This window comes from Protopterus annectens, chromosome 7.part0 (assembly GCF_019279795.1).
Source record: "Protopterus annectens isolate FY-2018-M chromosome 7.part0, PAN1.0, whole genome shotgun sequence".
NCBI classification, from domain to species: Eukaryota; Metazoa; Chordata; order Ceratodontiformes; family Protopteridae; genus Protopterus; species Protopterus annectens.
This window is the reverse complement of record NC_056739.1, coordinates 301,887,642-301,910,785: the sequence shown is the minus strand read 5'-3', so window position 1 is coordinate 301,910,785 and position 23,144 is coordinate 301,887,642. Positions and strand designations below refer to the sequence as shown.

Genomic DNA, 23,144 nt, shown 5'->3' with positions numbered 1-23,144 from the left:
TTGAGTGGAGGTGGACCTGTCCACATTCTGAGTTTCAACGCCAAGAGTGGCTTTGGTATCTGTAGTCGGTGTGTGGGCCGAGGAGCCTGCGACCTCGGGCACAGGAGACACCGTCAAAGAAGTGTCGTCGGTAGTCAGGGGCTGCGTAGGCGCCTCGCTGAGAACCGGACCACGTGTAGTCGGCTTTGGCGTGGTGTCAGTAGAGGCCGCGGACCTCGTGTGTCGGTCCTTGTCTTTGCGTTTTTTAGACAAAACCGGAGTCGGAGCATCCGATGACATAATATAGTTAAATGCTTTCCCAAAATAATGCTGGGCGAACTCCGCCCGACGCTTAATAGTGCATTTGTTGAATGTAGCACAAAAGCGACAGACCGAGACGTCGTGGTCTGGGCCTAAACAAGGTATACAGAGGGAATGGAAATCCTTATGCGGTATTTGCTTCCCACAAGAAATACAATTATTAACTTTGTCTGACATTGGTCTGAGGCAAGAAAAGTTTCCCCAACGGGGTACTTAGCTTTTAAGAAGACTTCGGTTTCCAAATTTTCGTAATCTCAGGAGCTGGCCGACTTGCACTTGCGAACTGCTTCTGCTTCGGGCACCGCGCGGCAAGAAAGACTGAAGAAAATGGCGTCGGCTGGTTCCTTTATACCCCTGTCGCACAGACGTCAGAGAAGAAGCGACGACAACCGACGCCGGACCTAGACTTTGGAATTCGGCCGACCGAGGACTCACCTGACAGCAGGAGAACCCATCTGTTATGACTGCAGCTGTATGCACGATGAACATCAAAAGTTTCCACATGGATATTGCCCATTATTTTGAGTCCTGATCTAGCAAATAATTATTTTCTAAAAACTAGCCCAGAAAGAAAGTAAAAAGAAAGCCTTGAATGAAGTGAGGGGCAAGCCCACAGACTCAATGCCCTGCAACCCTTACATATTATAACCTGCTCCAAGGCTGTACATCATCTAGGCAACCCCTACGCAAAACATATGCTGAGGTCACCAACGTATAAAATATATTTATATGGGTGGATCCTTAGTTAAAATTTTATTAATAAAAAGTGCACCAAAGACAGGAGTTAAATACACTCTGGCAATTAAACTGTCAAGTGTAATGACACACACACACACACACACACACACACACACACATTTTGCAAAATAATACTTAATGCATTGCTGTACTGAGTGACTTTTTAATGTGATGCACACAATGCTCTTTCGTTACCAAAAAGGATCATTCATGGTTCTGCATTCAATCCTATAGACACCCATCCTGGCGAACTGTCATGAGGGTTGATAAAAACTTGTAGATTTGATTTGATAGTTCTAGTATGTCCTATCCTGCACCACATTCAGAGTGATGGGTGCCTCCTATCCATCCTTCAGCTTGTAACAGTGACCTATGCTTCCCATGGCTAGTATTTTGATGTGTCCTGTGTAAGTAATAATACAATACTGATTTAAATACATTTTATATAAATTTTCTATTAAATGATGCATGTCTTGCTTAGTACAAATATGAAAATCCAAGACATGCATTTTGCAATGGTACGCCTTGCATAATACTTCTAATTTATTCAGTGATATGCATAAAAATGATAAATTATAATCATCAACAGAAATGATACACATAGCTGCCACAACATTTATTTACTTGAAGTTTTTTTAGCCGGATTGGTGAATGGATAAAGAACCCTTTTCAGCTGGTACCTGGAATATAGCTATGCAGCACACACTTTATATTATATAAGCATATCTCTCTATGGATGTGTGTGTGTTTGTGTGCCATGCATATATATACACACACACACACACACACACACACACATATCCCATGTGTCCCCCATACCACCTACTAATTATATATACCAACTCCAAGATTGATCTACAATGGGGAAAAGGGCAAGTTCCCTGATTCCCACCTTCTGTGATCTCAAGCACTCAATGTCAACAGAAACAATCAAATGAGTTTTGATCACTTCTGCCAGCGTAAAAAATGTTTGACATTACTAAAGTTAGATAACATGGAAGTGTTTATATATATGTTACACGTCATTGCAAAATAAACTAGCCAGCATGTATTTTCAGTCTTTTCTTGCAGTGCTAAAAGTCACTTTGCCTATATCAAAGCACCATATATTTTGCTCTATAGATGCTGCACCCATTCCCATTTCTTTCAGCATAGGCAGACAGTCAGAATTGGCCAGTCCATTTATGTTACATTTTTTGAACATACTCGACCGTATAGTGCTTGTTATACTGTCATCTGCACATCTGATTAATGCACCATATCTTGTGGCATTTCCTGCAGCTATTTTCCTTGAAGAAACAACCGCTAACATTATGGGCCATTATGTCTTTCTCTCATATAGTAAATAACCACAGAAATAATGACAACTATGTTGCTGCTATCCCTCTTGACCTCTCTAAGGCATTTGTTATGGTTAACCACAACAAACTCATTTCACCATTCTCAGAGCTGAATCTTGGCAGTCCCGCTATTACCTAGTTTCAAAGTTATTTAACAGGTAGACAGCAAGCAGTACAGTGGAGGCAAGAACTCTCCTCTACCAACAGTCACACTGGGAATTCCCCAAGGCTCCATCCTTTGTCCTTTACGTTCCCCTATCTTCACTAACAACATCTATACCTCTTACTTTACCTGCCTCAGTCATCCAATATGCTGATGACTGAACACTTATCTGTTGAACTCTCCTTCTCTCCAAGAACTGCAACTACAAACACAGGCCTCTTTCCTCTCTGTAGAAGAATGGCTTCCTAACTCTCAACTAATACTGAATCCCAATAAAACCAAACTTCTCATATTCCAGCCTACTAAACACTCTGCTACTATTCCCGCATTTACTATCATATCTAGCAATAAGACAGCAATCTTTCCCGTCACTCACACCACACTTCTAGGTGTTGAGGTAGAATACAACATAAAATTTGATACACACAGCTCACACACCATAAAGAAAATACACAAAAATTTGGGGCGGGTCTATACAGAAATAAACAGTTCCTCACAAACACATCTTATCTCTGCACTTCTATGTGCCTTCTCCACATAGCCTCACCAATCTTAGAAAATCAGATATAACCAAACTTGATGCCTACTATAAGAAAATTGCCAAGTTCACCAACAATAGTCCACACCAAACACATCACTGCTCAGCTCTTAAACAGCTCAGCTGGCTTGAACTTCCCCATCTTCTCCTTTACAACAAGCTTATACTAACCTATAAGAGTCTTTACTACCTCAATAAAACCCCTGCATTGCAAAACCTAATACAGTTTTACTCCAGCAATAGAGTCCCGTGCTCCAACAATAAGCCTCTCCTTCAAGTGACTAAAGCCAACAATTCTGCAGGAGCTCCCCTCTAGTCACATTTTATAATTAAAAAATGGAACACTTTGCCCGCTAATATAACAGTCACAACATCCTTAGCTAACTTTAAGAAGTCTTTAAAAACACACCTACAATTGAACTGGATTTGTAACTGTGACTCCCCAGGCTAGTCTAACTTCATCTCCTTCTAACCCATTCTGGGTAAACACTACTCCTTAATTTTCAGGCTTTAGTCTTCTCTTTATCTTGCAAATACCATACCCCTTACTTATCTCTTCCTTTCAAAAATTTACTACTTCTTCCAAGTAAAAATATTTTGAGTATACTTATATTATTACAGTACTAAATCATACTGAATGTCATTTTGATTCTTCCTCTTAATAGGTATCACCTCATTAACTGTATATTGTACCATTTTTCACACTTTTAGTTGATGTACAGTTTAAAGTGTTACTACCATAATTTTTATTGATGTAATTTGTACAGTGTTTTTCATCAATGTAATTTGTATATGTTTTTTCTTCTGTACTTGTGAAAGTGTACTTTTAGTATATGGTATATGTTATATGTGGAGCATTTCAACCCGGACCTCCACTGAAAAAGGATTTGTGTCCAGTTGGACTTTCCCAGTAACCAAATGTAAAATAAATAAATAAATATGACATCCTGCTGCAATGAAAGCACACTTCTCAGTTTTCCCTCTCCTGCTCAAATTCAAAAGCAAATTTTACAGTAACATTTTCCATATCTATTCATCAAACGTGCTACTCGCATCTGAAAATTTAAGATGGCTCCCATTAAAAGTGACATCATTCTGCTAGCTTGCTCTGCTCTCCTAGACAACCACACAGTTTTATTTTTTCCTCCATTTTCTTTCATGAAATGTTAATCTCTCTGCAATTAATTATTAACGGTCACAGGCCTAAGTGTGTTTGGAATGCCTCTACAATTTCTTTGCAGGATTTTCCTTGAGACCTCTTTGATGCTAGGAAACTGGACAATAAGTTATAGGTTTTGGCACCTTATGCATCAGATAGTGCGAGTGTTTCTTGGTATTGTCAATGTTATTTCATAAAACAATTCTGCTCTTTCAGCAAAGGATACCCGTTCTTCTTCAGCAACACAAAATACTGACATACCCTGTGAGCTATGCCATTCTGTAAAGTACTCCCTATTACTGCCAGTCACTTTTGTGGTTTCCTTTGAGAGTCTTTTGTGTAAACCACACAAACTATCACTTAAGCAAAACCTAATGTATTTCTAATCTGTTCATGGGCATTAATATAAACCACCACCTAGCACTGCATTCGTAATCTGTGAGTTTACATGACTTCCATGTAGAGATCAGGTGGAGAAAATTAGTCAGTTTCTTGACATTCTTTACAGGAAAAAAATGGTTACTTTGTATTTCTGTAAGCAGGTCATTAGTATCCACAAATCACAGCACAAATCTTTCTTATAATATGACCCTTAGTGCATGCATTATGTTATACCCCAAGTTGCAATACCTACTGCACAACATAAATAAATTATAACAATAAGCTTGAGTGAACAGAATGTTTCTGCCTTTACTAGCCACTTGATCTTACTAAGTGACATAATGGCTGGGTGCAAACGTCTACATGCATACAACTAACACAGACACATAAGCACATACTACAGAAATGATGCCACAGATGTTTTGCATTGGATTATCAGAATTACTTTTCTCTTATTTGAATCCAGCTTGGGCTGCTCTCACAAACACAAACTGAAAAGAGGAAATGGGGAGAAAAAGTGCTTTTCTAATACAATGGGATTACAATATGGTATATGCATTGTTAGAAAAAAAAACATCTTCAATGGTATAGGGTATTAAAGCTCTGATTATTACTCATGAAGTAGAGATTGATCAGTAGCGCATGAACTTGATTAAGCTGGCCAGGAAAGATGTACATGCCCAACTTAGGAAGGATGGGTGGTCTGAGGTCATGCAATGTCACAACTCCTAAAAAGAGGGGTGGCAATGTAGGAAGCAGTGCTTGGGGTGTCCAATACCTCTTGAAGTTGCTTTGGCAGTGGCAGTTATTTTGAATGCATGACTTTATGCACCTGAATTAGAGATGGTACTGTACTACCACCCAGTGAATTGGTTCATCTATCCCACAGCAAGGAGGGGATGCCCTCACAGCAGGAATACCAGCAAGGACTAGAAACATTAATAAGTCTGCCCAAATAATGGCCTCCTTGTACCAGTTCATGCCATCAGTGTGGAAAATCAGAAAAGGAAACGGATTTTTGCTTGGCTGATGGGGAGATACTTGATGGTTAGAAACTTCCACATGAAGAGAACTAGTATAGTCCAGTTTTCAGGTTATTGCTGAATTCAGGGTTGTGTTGCAAGTTTCTGTGTTGCCCATACCTTACTTGGATAGAAGGAAGTTTCTCTGTTTATCTGTGAGAGAGGGGAGCTTTGAGCAGCCTATCTTGTCCCTGGAGGAGTGGTTCCAGCCCAGAAGTTAGTAGTTTATTGCCCATTTTGGGCTAATTTCTCTCTCTCTCATTTCCTTGCTATAAAAACCACATTTGTGTGGTTTTACATGCCAGGCAGCTCCAGTTAGCTAGGGTTAAACTATTCCCAGCTCCACAAAGTCTACTCTTCAAATTTTCCCTTGGAACTAGACAAACTTTCAACTTAAATACTCAAACTATTAATTTCACAGCCCAGCACTTGCTCAAAACTCATAGCAAGCACTAATTAGTCATAGCACTAGACCACCCCCATTCTGTCCAGAAGGACAAGGCTCTCTATTCGTCCCCACCAGCCAATCATTAAAACAGTTCACTTTACCTATTCAGGCATGTCCAAAGGGCAGTTTGAGGCATACTCTCCAGTCCAACTGGCGAATCTGGGCATTCTGAGGCAATGTTACAACTGCCTCATGTACACAGCCAACCCTCTCCTCCTACCACCAAACACTAATATATGCGAGACATGCAATTATACAGCCAAACTGGAGGCAAAGCCTCACAACCCAAGACTGGAACTGACAGTCAAGAGGAGAAGGAAAATACTTGCAACACACCAACAGTCTCACATAGACCTACTAAACCAACACCGGAAAATAACACACATAAATACACGTAAACATTCTCGGAGGCTCTAAATTAAAATCTGCAAAAGCAACAGAGACCTCCAAAGCAGACACCCAAGCAACCGCCACACCCCATCACAAACCATGAAACACATACTTCCATAATCAGTGTGCCATGCAATCACAGCCCTTAAGGCAAAATAACATGCCCAACGCACTACTAATAGGTGACTCTATAGTCAAGCACACTGATGTCCCACTAACTAGGTTGGACAAGGAGAAGGTTACAGTTAGCTGCTTGTCAGGCGCTAGGATCCACCACATAACACAAGCACTCAGGTCACTCCAGAACAAGTACAGATATGACTCTGTCATTGTCCATGTTGGTGTGAATGATCTGAGATGTACCTCCCTGGACTACATGAAAAGAGACATGGAAGAGCTCTCTGATCACATAGCCCAAGCCAGTATGACCATGACCCTGAGTAGCATCCTGCCCTCACCAAGAATGATGCCACAGTATAAAGAAAAAAATATCAATTTCAACAATTGGCCAAGTTTCTGGTATCATTCAAAGGGGATCCAGTATCTGCCCGCCTGGGATGACATGCTCGACAAGCCACATTGCTTCGCAAGAGATGGCTTGCACCTGTCACCCTTAGGCTTTTGAATACTGGCCAAGGCTTTTGCCGCCCCCATAGCGCCTTTTTAGGCAAGGCTCATAAAGGTCACCATAAATAGCACAAGTTACCAAAAACTAAGGGTAATGCTACTCAATGCCAGAAATCTAAACCTCAAAATGCATGCACTCGAGGCACTCCTCAGTATGGAGAACTTCGATATCTGTGCAGTAATAGAAACCTGGTTTAAGGCTCCAGGGAGCACCCCAGCACTACCAGGCTATAACTCATACCATACTTTTCGGCCACAGAACCCAGACCGAAACACAAAAGGCGGGGGTGTATCCATATTCATCAAGGATACCACACCTCCAGGTTAGTGGCACAGCACAATGCCTCAGGAATCATCCATGTCCAACTAACAATGGGCAAAACTGCAATTCAAATTGTAGCTTGCTACAGATCACCCACCATAACTGTGTTTCTGGAGACACTGGAAAATATCAAGGCCCTACCAAACGCCCTAATACTGGGTGATTTTAATTACCCAAAAATTAACTGGGAGAACTATTCAAGTACTAACTCCCTTGCCCAACGCTTCCTAGAACTTATCAACTTGAACACCTTGGATCAACTGGTCAACACCCCCACCACAGGTGACAACATATTGGACCTGGTTATCACCAACATGGGTGACCGGTGTTCTACACAGAAGGTCAACCCCTCGCTGTTTGGATCAGACCATAGACTAATCACTCTGGATATCCGCATTCCGCCCCCACCCCCAATCAAGAAAACCACAGTGAAAAACTTTTCAAAAGCAAACTTCACGTTACTTAAGACCGAGGTGTAAAGGTTCACAGCCCCCATGCTATTGGACAATGCTGTCCAAGCTGCTGAATCCCTTACAAAGGCACTATATGAGCACCTGCAAGAATGCATGGATCGTGCTATCCCAAGCAAAACCAAGACTCACTCCTCCAAGAAAAGGAAACCAGTCTGGTGGACCCCTGCCATAAACAAGCTATACAATAGAAGAAGGAAACTAGTACAGAAAAGAGTAAAATCCTAAGAAGAATAGACATCCCTGATCAGTATCAACAAGAAACTACGATCCCTCATAAAATCATCCAAGGCTAGCTTCGAAAGAAAAATTGCTAAGGACCACAAAGATAACCACAAAGTGTTCTTCAGCTATGTCAAGAACCTAAGTAGAAACTCTCAGAACTACTCTGAGTTAGTGCAGAATGGCACAAAATACACTGAACTGACTGATATCACTAACATTCTGGCAGACAGGTTTAGTGCAAACTTCAACCCTCTCTCACCCCTAAAGGGCTCATAACCATACCAGAAGAATGTAGAGCCCCAGAAATCACCGACACACAGGTTAAAACAGCCCTACCCACAGCCAAAAACACAGCTTCAGTGGGACCGGATGGTGTCCCAAGCTGTGTCTTACACGAACTCCAAAATGAACTAACCCCTCACCTAAACACACTGTTCAAACTCAGCCTCTCCAAAGGCTACATACCCATAGGGTGGCGCACAGCAACAGTTATCCCACTCCACAAAGGTGGAGCCACAATGGACCCTGGGAACTATTGCCCTATAAGCCTGACTAGCCTGGTGTGCAAGGATATGGAGTGCATCATGATGGAACTCATTAACAGAGATATTGGGAACCTCCAAACATTGGACCCTACCCAGTTTGGCTTTGTTAAGGGCAGATCGTGCCTCCTAAACCTGGTGGACTTCTTTGAGATGGTTACCAAGGCTTTAGACAAGGGAAAGGAGGTCCACACAGCCTACCTAGACCTCACAAAGGCTTTTGACACCATTCCCCATTCTGGTATTATAGACAAGCTCACCAGCCTGAACATAAAACCCTACATCATGAGATGGGTTGCCAATTGGCTCATGGATAGAACCCACAAGGTGAGAGTTGCAGGCTCTAGGTCCGACTCTAAACCGGTTACAAGTGGCATCCCCCCAGGGCTCAGGTCCTGGGACCCCTCCTGTTTAGTATAGACTTCTCAGAGATAAAGGCAAGCACAGGAGGACTATGGCTAACCAAGTTCACAGATGACTGCAAACTGGGGGCCATAACTGACTCTCTGTCTGATACAGACATCCTCCAGACGGGTCTCACTGGGATGGATACCTGGTGTCAAAATCATGGCCTCAAGCTAAATGTCAAAAAGTGCATAGTCATCCCCTTTGGAAAAAACAAATTACCCGTGAACTACCACATACGTGGTAGTCCCCTAAATACAGAAAATGAAATAAGGGATCTGGGTACCCAAGTAGATAGTAATCTCTCCTTTGATAGTCATATTGCCAAGGTGGTTAGAAAATCCTTCTATGTGGCCCACCTAATCATAAAAGGGTTCACATCTAGAACAAAAGAGGTTATTGTGCCCCTCTACTAATCACTCATCAGACCCATCATAGAGTACAACGTCCCATTTGGGATGTACCTTACAAGACACCTGCAACAGCTGGAAAGACCACAGAAGTACCTCACCCAAGAGGATTACTGGCCTCAAACAGATGCCCTATGCAGCCCAACTGAAGAAACTTCAGCTGTACTCAGTTGCATATTGCCTACTCAGAGATGATCTCTGCCTGATATACAAGGCCATGTCCAACCCAGAATTGATGGACATGCTCCACCTAAAAAAAACAAATCCCAGAGAGCCACATGCTCTAGGGATCTAAACCTCACCATAATGATAAATCTGACTTGCTGGAGGGATAGATTCCTGTCCCACAGACTCCCCATGCTTTGGAACAGGATTCCAATCTACATTAGGCAGAGCCCCTCACTAACAGTCTTCAAGAGAAACCTTGACGAGTGGATGGGAAACAGAAAACTTACACCAGGGATCACTGCAGTCGCTCTTCTGGACAGAGGCACAGGGAACTAATGGCTCTGCTGGACAGAGGCACAGGGAACTAATCTAAGGGGGGCGGCAAAAGCAAACACATTCTGGCTAGGCTTACATATGCCCTCGGGCAGATAGCCTAGTACTTGCCTATGAACAAGCACATTGCAAAATATACATTATCAGAACAAGATAACATCCAAGCATCTGAGCTCACCCAATAGCATATTCAAGAATGGTTGTGTAAACAAAGGTGAACCCAACCAACAGTAGGGAAGGATACATACTGTGGTTAACATTGGTTTAGCCACAGCTGGTATGGTTTATGCATGAGGATGTAGCCCACAGATAATTTTCACTGAAAGTGGAGAAATTGAACCATAACACCTGTCAGATGGTGACCATTAGCATTACACAGTGGACATGTGTGACAAGCATGTAACTTTCCAAGTTTTAAATAAATCCCTTGTATAGTAGAGCATTTTATAGCATGCATGGGGCTATGTTGCCATCAGTATAAACTATGATGTTTGTATGTTAGTGCCTGCATGTGTCTGTCCCAAGATAATGGAAATACAGCTGTGGTACAACATTAAACTTGAACTATGTTGTTGCAACACATGCTTTATCTAGTCTACATACATAATTTATTTTGAAAATGTAATCAAAATGTTTATTAGTAAGTAGATATGGACTGTATATAGTTCAGGAACATTTGTGTATATACTGTCATTTGAGATACATTCAGAATGTCAAACACCCAAAATGCTAAATGGCAAAAGACTGACTGCCAAATGTGGAGTATTGAATCAGTTACATCACAGTACAGGAGAGAATGGTGTTTTGTCTTTTCCACACTGTAGTGTTATCTTGGAGACGGTATATATAATTAATAGGCAGAGTGGTGGGGTGCTCCAGCAAAAAACATATGTTTAGTTTTTACTATATGTTGTGTTTTGACCTTTCAAGATCAACTTTTTTGCTTTTTGGCATTTCAGCTGTTCAGCATTTTTAATAAATTCCTTGTCAATTATCTTACAATAAATATAATAGCTGTATTACCGTAGCTAGATTTTTATTTCTCAGTTTGTCTATGTTCATAATTTTTACTGTACCATACAGATGAGTGTGTATTTATGTTCAACTGCATATTACATATTTTTTTGAGCTTTTTCTCCCCAGAAGTTCACTGAAAAATGAAATTTTTCCAGTTGGGTTTCCATGGCCAAGACATATGTTGCTTAAGCTATGGTTCTTTATCACCACAGTTTAATTTGCACATTATCAACATTTTGGTATCTGCAGCAGTAGGCACACTATTTTATGAGTGGAGTGGGTGGTAGTATGTTTTACACATTCTGCAGTGAAAATTTACAATATTTTTAGGCATGCATTTTCTTCCATTTTTCTGCCAACCACATCATGGCAGAAAGTTCAGATTTTTATGTTCTACCAAGCATATATTTTACCACAGGTCTATATTACAACATCGAACTAACATAAGTTCAAACGTTGTAATATCAAACCCAAAAGTCCGAAATCCAGAAATAGAGAAGCCACGGTACATCGATTTTTTTTCCCAGGGAAAAAAATTGGTGAGCTGTTTTCAGAGTTTAACTATTTCCTCCACTGTGGTGTGATCTCGGAGTTGGTATATTTAAGTAGGGAGGGTGTGGGGGGCACAGCTCCCCACATTGGGTTTAAGTTTTTTTGTCACGGAACAGCGATTTTTTTCCCTGGGGAAAAAAATCACTGTTCTCTGTTTTCGTTATTATTGGGTTTTGGACTTTTGGGTTCGATATTACAACGTTCGAACCTATGTTAGTTTGACGCTGTAATATAGACCCTTTTACCACTGGTTGTTGTAGATTACCATTGCTAGAAATGTTCAAGTCAAATATTACACTAGCTGGTTTCTTTTTAGAAGTGCTATGCAAAATAGCCATGCCAATGAAAGAGCTGTCCAGGGATGAATCTGTCCAGAATAATAACCACAGCTAGGCTTTCCTTGTTTGTGATTAACCATTTCATCTTTGATATTTCTGTGACATAAAAACAGATATTAAGAGACTGTGGCTAACAAAGTTTGCTGATAATTCCAGGGTGGTTATCAAGTCCCATTCTGATAGTCAATTCCAACAAGAGAAGGACCAAGCTAACACATGCTTGATGTATTAATCATGGGCTTACCTTCAACACTAAGAAATGCAGCACATTTGTCTTTGATAAACCTAGTATCACTACTGCTTACCATATAGATAAAATTTCTCTTAAATGTGACACATAAGATGACATCAGATTATGTTTTGATCACCATATCTCTGTAGTGGTTAGAAAATCCTTCCACCTTGTGCAGCTTATACTTAGTTGCATCTGCTCAAGGTCCAAAGAAGTTATCCTCACACTTTACACATCCCATGTTAGACCCATCATTGTATATCATGCACTCTAACAGGTATCTTCACCAGTAAGATCTCAGGTTTCAGCACCTTTGGCTACTCTGATAGACTAAAATCTTGGTCACTCCATTCAGTGTCTTACAGACTCCTGATGGTCAATCTCTGGTTAGCTTTCCATGCTACATGTGACCCAGCACTCTTTCAGCTCCCCTCCCCTCTCCTAAACAGAACATGGGGTAGTGCAAACACTCATTTTAGAGACCAGAAAGTACACTATCACATCAACAACACAAGATGGTATGATGATACCTAACCCAACATAGCCCCTGTTTCTGGAATAGGCTACTGTTACCTATCAAGCAGAGTGCTTTCCTAGCAATCTTCGGAAGCAGTCTGGATGACTGGATTGGTGATAGCAACTTTTCACCAAAGATATGTGGAAAAAGTCTACTTAACTGGGTGCACTCGCCTCTACCACAAGTACTGGATGAGGTGGCTGAGTTTCTTGATGGTGATTCTATGGCTGTAGCTCCTGCAGTTGTGTGTGCCTTCTGTAGCCCTGACACTCTGATCTCTAAACAACTTGTAGGTGGTTTCTTAAAGATTACAATGTCCGAGCCCGAAAAAGTGATTCAGTGTCCTAGCCCAAAGTAGTGCGTCAGTGTCCTAGCCCGAAGTAGTGTGTCAGTGTCCTAGCCCTAAGTAGTGTGTCAGTGTCCTAGCCCTAAGTAGTGCGTCAGTGTCCTAGCCCTAAGTAGTGCGTCAGTGTCCTAGCCCTAAGTAGTGCGTCAGTGTCCTAGCCCTAAGTAGTACGTCAGTGTCCTAGCCCTAAGTAGTGCGTCAGTGTCCTAGCCCTAAGTAGTGCGTCAGTGTCCTAGCCCTAAGTAGTGCGTCAGTGTCCTAGCCCTAAGTAGTGCGTCAGTGACCTAGCCCTAAGTAGTGCATCAGTGACCTAGCCCTAAGTAGTGTGTCAGTGTCCTAGCCCTAAGAAGTGTTTCAGTGTCCTAGCCCTAAGTAGTATATTCAGTGTCTCTATATCCTGCCGAGTGTCTTCAGTGTAAGCGTACAAATACTAAACTTGCAAATAGAACATACATACCATATTAAGCTTTACAATCTGTATCACACAGGCACTGAAATAAACAAGGACAGTGTGGGAGCTTCCTTGTTAGCCTTGGCTGCTCTTCAATGCTCTTTGTACTCAGGCTGACAGACAGACTGCTACTTAGACGCCAGAATCATTGCAAGCAAGGAAGAAGCATAAACTGGCACCATTTCATTCATACACTATAGAAGTATCTTTGCATAAGGAAAGCTTTTGGGGATAATGAATCTATCTATGCTACATAGCCTAGATTTGGAGGTTCAGTGTCTGCATGACAACCTGGATTAAAGATAAATTTATGTTAAATACTGAGGACACTCCACAAGCTGTACCCTAAAACCTCATTCTTTCTCCTGCCAGTCTAAACTCACAGCTGCTTTTGAGATGCACTGAGGAAGCAGAAGAATGGACACATGATGCCAGGACAGCAGCAATCCATAGTCTTCAAGCAGCAGTGCAACGCATTGCCACAAGTTTGTATTTTTAATTCCTCTTTTATAAACCATGGTGGACTCCAGTGCACTATGGGAGTCATCAAACTTCAATGCACAGTTTATGAGATCTGTCTAATGCTGTATTATGTATTACATAATTACATTTAATTTATATTTAAAAATAGTCATGCTGATTGGACAGAGCAATCAGCATACCAGTAAAAAAGTTGGGCATTAGGAAAAGGATGATGTCCAGCTGGAAAACTCATTCTCTCCGTACTACCTAGCAGACAGACTACACAATCTACAAATTATGACCCATCCTCATTTTTAGCCCCAGACTGCCATTTAGAGAAGAACAAAAACAGAAAAGAAAAAGAAAAAGAAAACTCATGGGATGGAATTGTGACACCCGTGCACTGGCCCACTAATCAAGGAGCCTCAATCCTCACTACTAACACAAGTGTGGGGCGTCCATATAGGGAAGGATAACAAATACACAGTAAAGTACAATTTCCCTTAAGAGTGGACAGAGGTCACAGTCAGTCTGAGGATGTTTTCTCCCTTTCTCTCCAGATCCCCAGTAAGACTCCCCACTGGCACAGCTATAGGGTACAGAGCTCAGCTGAGTAGTCAAGCCAGAACCTCCAGTACCCTCTCTGTCCAACCAGTGCTACATGTTCCTGCCCAAGTAGCTGACACATACACACACACACACACACACACACACACACACACATACACTTTGAGATTTGGTTTATATACAAACATACAGACATTCCTGGGGAAGGCTGATACAGGTGCTCCAGCTATGCCCCCTCCTGCCAGGCTATAAGATAGTAATCATTGCCACCAACTACTCTTATCAGCTACTAAAAAGGCCCTTACCAAAGGGTGTCCAATTATTACTGTGCAATATTATTTTCCAGTTAGTGTGATGAACAGCAAGGCTTATTTGGAGTGGCTTTGTACAGTATCACTATATACATGCACTGTACTTTAGAGCTTAAATTATCTCTACACAAAATAGCCACGGTTGAAAGGTTTAAAAATATTTAACAATAAATAATAAAAATACAAGACAAACCTTCTCAATTCAACACAGTGCTAGTCAAGAGTTCAGAAATCATAGGAAAATACTTAAAATAATTCTGTAGAATAGTCTGACATAAGTATAGAAAACAGCTAGACTAAATTCCTATCTAACTCTAAGAGCAATCACAGTTCTAAATAAACTTACATATAGAGCAAAGGCAGAGTACTGGTGAGTGATGTTCTTCAGACAAAATCCAAAATGCTCTGATTCTCTCTCTCTGAGAAAGTCTTAAAAATAATACATCACTGCTGACTCATTTTAGATTACATCATTCTTCTCTGGTTCCCAGGCTAACAGAAACTCAAAGTTTTAACATTTCTTTGATCTTGCACCTGGCCAGGAAACTACATCAACAGAAGACATTATATATGTAAAAATCTAGCAATTAACTCTGGTATCAAAACAATAGAAGGAATTCCTCAGTCCAGAGATTATGACTCCGAGCTTTGAGACCAGTCATACAGTGCTTGACTTATTAGCTTTCTTCTAGCAGAGTGCACTGTGGTTACATTTTTGAAGTTCAACATTTAACAGTTTTCTTACACTTTAAGAGGACAAGCCTGTGGATTGCATTCATATTTACAATGACATAGAATTATCTACAAAATTCTATCTAGCTAGACTGGCAGCCTTTACATTCCTTCACAGGTATGCTAGGATAGTCAAAGGAAACCACACCTCTCATACACACTCATGAAAACCCTTAAACAAATGACAGCAGAAGCTGTTATGTGCTTTGCAAGCATTGGTATATACAAGCTCAAAGCATGGGCAGTACTTGGAGGAGATGTCATCTACCAGTAAAAGCAGCAGAATGGCATTAAAGTTAATTGATATAGTTTCAGAAAATGTGCAAACAATAGCTGGAATTGTTACAGAACTACTTGCACCAACACACAGCGATAATTTCATAGACAAGGTCATAAGTAGACTAGGAAACACAGGTTCATAGGTTTGTACTAGGCTAATGACTGCAAAGGTCCTTATAAGCTTAGCTGTGCATCCTACCCCAGATTTGTCCTAGAGTTTTATTGGATGTCAATATGGTGGAATATGTCAGTAAGGAGGTGGTGAAGGGTTATTATGTGAGGGATGTTAGTTGGGGATTAATTTAGTTACTGTTGACCTCTGTCCATCAGAAACATAGGGTGGGGGCCAGACCAGGGGTGAATTTGCTACTACCCATACAATGATCAAGGCTCCATTTGAATAGAGTCAGGGATGAATTCTTCTTCTCATAGATGGGAAGCTTATTCCATAGTGCAAGGATCCTTTGAGACACATATCTGTCTCTCCAAAATGTTCTATTTATGTGACAGGCAAAGTTCCGGTCCTTGGATCTAATGTTTCTTGTGCTGTTTGCTTTGCAGATGTGCAAGAGCTACAACAGAACTGTATCCGAGGATGCCTTATATGCCAGGCATAGAGTGCCTCTCAGTAAAGATATAGGGCCTTAAGGCAATCTGTTTAGGACAGGGTATTCATACCCTGGATTTTCCTGATGAGGAACTTTTGAGGGTGCTCCAACTGTTGCAAATGAATGGTTATGAACATGCCCGAAGGGGGCATTGTACTCTGATAAGGGCTCAGTTCCTTGGACCTGGATGACATAACCTTGCTTACCATTTGGGTGACAAAGTGATTTTCTTACTTTTTTGGTTACATGTTTGTCGAAGACCAGATTACTGTCTACATATATTCCCAGATCCCTAACTATTCAGTCAAGTTGTAGGGGTGTTTCAATGATGGAGTAATTAGGTAGGGTGGATGATTTCCCAAAGGGCACTACAATGCCTTTATTTGTGTTAAGTTTTAATCCGTGGCACCAGTCATTTGTTTGCATTAGACTCTCTTGTAGAATGTAGATGTCATGGAGGGAATCTATGATAGCTCCCAATTTACAATAATCTGCAAACTTGGTAAGCCAGAGGCCTTTGACATTAGCCTTGAGTTCTGAGAATTGGATGCTAAATGGACCCTACATGGAGCCCTGGGGTACTCCACTAGTTACTGGTCTCCTGGTAGAGGTGGTATCAGTGATTCTGATTTATTGGGTCCCATATGTGAGCCAGCAAGCTGGTGAGTTATGTTGGGATTTAAGGCTAATTCTGAAAGTGTTAACAATACCTTAGGAGGGTATTATATTGAACACATTGGCCATGTCGAGGCTGACAGTATACACCATTTCCCCTTATCCATAGCCTTTGTGACTCTCTTGAAGAAATCTACTATCAATCTATCGTCTTCTGTCAGTAACCAGTAAGACAGGCAGAGGAGATAAGATTGTGAAGAGCTTCTAGGGCCAGGTGTACAGAAGATGCAACTGGGAGGAGCTTCCAAGGCCAGATATACAGTTGTGGCAGGCAGCTCAAAAGCTTCCATGTTTAAAAGCATAACAGAAAAAAGGGTGGATGGAGAACAAATTCAGAAGAGAACTAGTACAAATGCAATAAAATGAGGTCCCACTCAGAACACCCAGGCTCAGCACAGACACCTCATGAAAAGCACTGTGGAGTATAAAAATGCCTTAAATTAATAGCTTTAACTGCTGGTGAAGAGCAAACACAACACACAGAACTGATTTACATGGTAAGATAAGTTCAGTACTTTATGTACAGTTTAAATGTTTTTTCACATAAGAAAACTGTAGTCCAAATGCTTTGTCTTCAAGCTTCCAAGGTTTCAAGATTAAGATGGTTGACTACTTTTGCAGTGTAAAATACCAGGGGCTGGGGTTTGGTTAATTAACACAAGCTCTAGTTACAACTCGCAAAAACTGACAAAAGCTGTTTTTTAAGTTTGCAAAGGGACTACAGCACAGAATTAGATACGCAATGCTGATAAACCATGTAAGAGCTGTTGAAAACAAAAAATGGATACTGTTTGAAAAGTGAGTAAAACACAGAATTAGGTGAGCAGTGGTGTTAATCCACTTAAGAGCTCAGAGAAATAACAATGGATACTGTAAAATCCAAATAAATGTATAGCTATGGCTTCAGGTTCAGAAGACAGCTACTAAAGATGTTATTTCACAGTTTTGAATGCAGCTAGAGGCCCACTCAGAATATCTAGGCACAGTACAAACATCACATGAAAAGCACTGTAGACTATCAAAACACTTTAAATTAATAGCTTTAACTTCAAATAAAGAACACATACTACAAAAAATAATTTAATGATAAGATACGTTCAGTATTTAAATGTAGTTTAACTAATACAGTCCAAATGCTTTGTTTTTAAGCTTCCAATCTTCCAGCAATCCCAACAGTAAGAAAACTTCTGACATTTTCTTCAGCAGTTAGTAGTGTCAGTGGGGCCTAAGTGGTATTTTTCTCCAAGCCCAGCCTGGTGCCAAAGACTCAGTGACAAGGCTGTGAATCACATAATTTCTAGGACTTCAAAGACTGGTTTGGAGGCAGGATTGTTTGCAATTATGAAAGCCATTTATTCCATTTTCTCAGACTTCGCCTATTTGGCCAATAGTCAACCAGGCACTTTACTAAGGTGGTGAATAATAAATTACTTGTATACCTCATACCATTTTTTGAGACTTAGAACATGAAAGTTTGCTCTCCCACTTCCTCATACTAGTATGTGAGGGCCCCAGCTGACAAAATGAATATCATAAACATGACAAAACCAGTGATATATTACCTGAATGTTGATAACTGGCACCTCGATAACCAGGGTCCTTCTGTAGCTGGATTTCTTTTAGTGTAAAAATAGAGGCAGCTGTCAGAAAGATAAGCATAATAAGTAACTTGTAGCTCAGTGTCAAACAGAGCAACTCATGTTTAGTAACAGTGTGCCGTCTTACTTTGAACCATCATGAAATAAGTATTAAGACTAAAGAGAAAAAAATTAAAGCCATGTATAATTTGTAAAACATACTCCAGTTTAAAAAAGAAAATAATACTTTCACGAAGTTTAAAGAAAAATTATTGTGCCATCATGGAGTCAAGTCATCAAGAAAACTGGCAGCTGGCTAAGTTATTTTCATTTTTTTCACTGTGAATTAGAGAAATTTAGCTTTACATATTGTTTAAATTTACCTTTATTTGCTCAGAACGTGATGAAACATAGTATGGTTATTACACTGCTAAATTCATGAAAGATAAGATGAACTTTATTTGAAAAGCTGTGCACTCCCATGTCCCAGTATGTCTGTATTGTATCGAAGTAGAGGCCTCTGTCTCCCCCCCTACAATCTTATATTAAGAAAGGTGACATCACATTAAATGGTACTTGTGGCTACTGTTACACACCACTAAAAGTCTTTCGGCTTTTCCTGGTTAGGGGTCGCCACAGGGGACTGTTACACACCACTACTATTCCAAATACCAAAACAGCTTGACATCAACATAAATACATCACCTTCAACTTTTGTCAATATTCTCTACTCCAGTGGAAATGCTGGCAAGGCGAGCCACTCTGGCACATCATGCACCATTGAAAATGATTCCAGAAGGTCCAAACTCATGGCCCTATTGCAAATATTTTAAACTAGGGCTGTTAAAATACTAGTCTAAATAAGCTCTTTTGCTCATAATTCATACTTAGTTGTTAGTTTTGTTTGACTTGGCTGTACAAGTAATGCTATTTATAATCCTACCAATATGAGCCCAGTACCTACTGAAATTTTCAGTGCACACAGAAGGCTGGATGATGCGGTCTCAGGGTACTAATTAGATTTTATTCAGTTATTCTTATTGGTATTTTGCAGTACCTATAGTTTAAATTATTTTCAAATATAGCAGTTTTTATTTTAAGCTGTATAGTTGGCAAGTTCAAAAAAAAAGAATCAAAACTCGGACAATTTTATTCGGTCTCCCCAGGCCGAACAAAAAAAAAAAAAATATATATATATATATATATATATATATATATATAGGGTTTATATTACCACAGCGAAAAACTCTATGCACGAATACCAAAACATCGAACCCTATACTGCGAACCATGAAAATCCCGAACACACTAAACCGCAAAAAAAAAAAAAATATATCAAACTGTCATAGTCGGCCAACCCTACCACCCGCTACATACTACCTACCCAAACAAAATAAATAAACCACATATATACACTAACCAAACCCTACTAATAACCTAAAGCACCAAAACCCTACCTCCAACACTACACTAAACCCCACAAACACAACTATCTATGCACTCTCCTTAACCCCACCCTAACCCTAAAGTCCGTAACTACTGCACACATCCCCTACAGACATACACCTAAACAAAATAATACACATACATACACTTAAAAAAACCTACACCTAACACTACACTAACTCTTACATACATTACCTATCTATCCACTTACCTTAACCCAAATCCTAACACTAAAGTCCTATCTATCGCACACTTACCTTATGGAGCTACACTGTAGATGGGCCAACCAAAACAAATCAACATTTCGAAATTCGCTGTTTTGAACGTTCAGGGTTTACATACTTCGTGCAATATGGTTCGACGTCTTCGTATTCGCCTAAAGGGATTTTCAATTGTGTAATAGGAACCCTATACACATATATATATGTATATGTGTATATATATATATATATATATATATATATATATATATATATATATACACACACACACACACACACACATATGCACGTGTGTGTGTACACACACATATATATATATATATATATATATCCATGTTATGGAAGAAAATTAGTATTTCAGTCAACATCTGTACATCTGTATTGTAGAAATATCTGTATTTTAGACAAGTTCCACCGTGTTGAAAAGGACGTTAACTGGTGTTGGGAAAAGGCATCCTTTCAGTGTTCAAAACTGGAGTTACAAGCCATGCTAGACAGAACCTCTTCACATGGATCAGCTTTAATAAAAGATACAAAAAACTTAGAAATGGCGTTTATACAGAATTTTTTGAGAGTGAATACTGTTCATCTTTTGCAGAGGTTGAGCTTCATGGACAGTAGTTGTAGTATTCAGCAGTCACTTGCAGTGGAAATGGCATTATGCAGCTAGACAAAGTTGGATAGTGATTCATAGGCCAACCCTATGCTATAGTGCAAGTAGCACAAATGCTGTGAGAAAGAAATATGCAAAAGACTGCATGACGATGTGAAAATGAAACTGGGTATAGAAATGAGGGACTAATGCTATGTAAATATATGTGAGGCGAACAGAATCACAATTCACAGTTGTTGAGGGGGAACTGCACAGCACTGTGTGTGTTTGACTATAAAAAGGTAAAACACATCCAAATTATTGAACTTGCCAACAGGAAGACTGCTGTATGTTGCAGCACTGGTCCATGCAGTGAAATGCATTAAGCATCAGTGCTGCAGCTTGCCACTGGTGTATGCGTGAGGTGGTATCCGGTGTAAGTGGAAACACTACCAGTGCCAGGTGACCTTCATTATGTTCAAAGTAAGTTTCAAAATGCACCAAAGTGTTAAATTACAACTTTAAGTTTTGGGGAATGTCGACTGCAAACTTTGCGAATTCCAATGAGCGAATGCACATTCGCTCATTTTAATTTGACATTCCAGGTGCAGATCGCACTATAGCGGGGATCGGGAAATGCACCCTTTTCCTCACTGTAGTGCGATCTTGGAGTTTGTATATTACAGTAGCAAGGGGGTGTGGGGGGGCGCAGCCCCCCACATGTGGGGTGTATAGGGTGCTTGCCTTCCTTCAAAACGATGTTTGGAGACATTCAGAAATGTCTCCTAACTTTCACTGTTGTGCTGCAGTTTGAAAATGGTCGAATATGGTTTTCCAGAAAACCAGTTTCAGCATTTCATTTCGGAAGCATGTTGAATTTCATGATTTAAAGTTGCACAATAGTGAGATCTCACAAATCACTTTCAACATAATGAAGGCAAACTGACATACCATATCTCTTCAGCAGGAGAACAGTATCAGTCATTTTGGAGTAGATTAGATCATTATATGGGCATTGGTGGATATCTGTGGCCCAAAGACAGTATTATCTATGGAGACCATAGTATGTATTGTGTTTTTCTTTTCTAGCTACAAGACTATGCAGAGGTATTTCACAGGCCCCTGTCTGAAGAATACTCAATAAGTTTCTTAACATAATGCTTTGACATGCACTAGAGGATATATGATTTCCCAGTTTGTCACAGGACAGAGACAGACAGCTAATACCATGTGTGCATATTATGTCTCACTTCCCTGAGGCACTACATACAAATAGCAGCATGAGCCCCACCTGGCTCACAGTCACAAAGACTTGGGAACAGGAAGGGCTACCAGTTTGCGAACTGTCATGTAGTACATGAGGCATGAGGGATCATAACTAGTCTGCCCGCTCATAAGCCAGGCAGTTTATATATTTGGCACATAGGCCAGAAATATCACCACTTCCTGCTTACTGAAACTCCATAAGGTCATCAGATGATGAGTGCCCACACCATGGCTAATATTAAGGCATACAGTTACATACATAGTGTGTCCCAGACATAGTAATAACCCTCCCAACTGCCCTTCTGTTGCAGATGATTCTGTTCAAGTATGACAGTCCTGCTTATAACACACACAAAAATACCCTCACAGAGCACTGACAAATCCCAGTACAACACTGCACATGCACAAAACCAGATTACCATGGATATCTTAAAGTCAGATTGCACTCTCACACAGCCAGATCACCAGAGGTGAGTGAAGTTGAAAGGCAGCATTAGCAGTCACAGACAGTGAAGGGAACATGACATGGCAGTGCAAGTAAAGTGGTGATGTCTAGTCATGAACTATGGACTGTGACAACCACACATTAGGGAGACAATGATGCACGGCTATTAACACCCTGGGCTTGGGGATCATGACACCAAATGTGAAGATGGTGCCCTAAGGTGACAGGTACTGTGTTACAGAATATGCCTTCCTGTGGTGGGCTTGGGATTGCTACTATGTGAACATGACCAGTGCCACTCTACTGGCATTTCACACTAGGACTTTAGATCCTCACAGGTAGGATTAGAGTGGTACTATGAAACATTCACATAGCTTCAGAGCATTACTGAAGTGTCCAATCAGTAGAGGTGCCAAGGCTGCTCACAGTGGATGTGTGCCAAAGTGGTGTATACCTCTAGATGCAAGTATAGACTATGTACCCAGAGATGGTCACCACATACACCACACCTTACCATTACCCTGGACAA

At 40.5% G+C, this 23,144-nt stretch overlaps 1 protein-coding gene across 5 annotated transcripts in view; it reads right to left on the bottom strand.

The window, feature by feature from the left end:
- Positions 1-23,144, bottom strand: part of CDK18 (cyclin dependent kinase 18) — a 1,544,265-nt gene that overhangs the window by 28,005 nt on the left and 1,493,116 nt on the right. For all 5 annotated transcript variants that reach the window (XM_044076818.1, XM_044076817.1, XM_044076819.1 and 2 more), the window contains one exon: positions 18,631-18,708. In XM_044076818.1, coding sequence (XP_043932753.1) covers positions 18,631-18,708 — 78 coding nt within the window. The remainder of the gene's footprint in view (positions 1-18,630; positions 18,709-23,144) is intronic.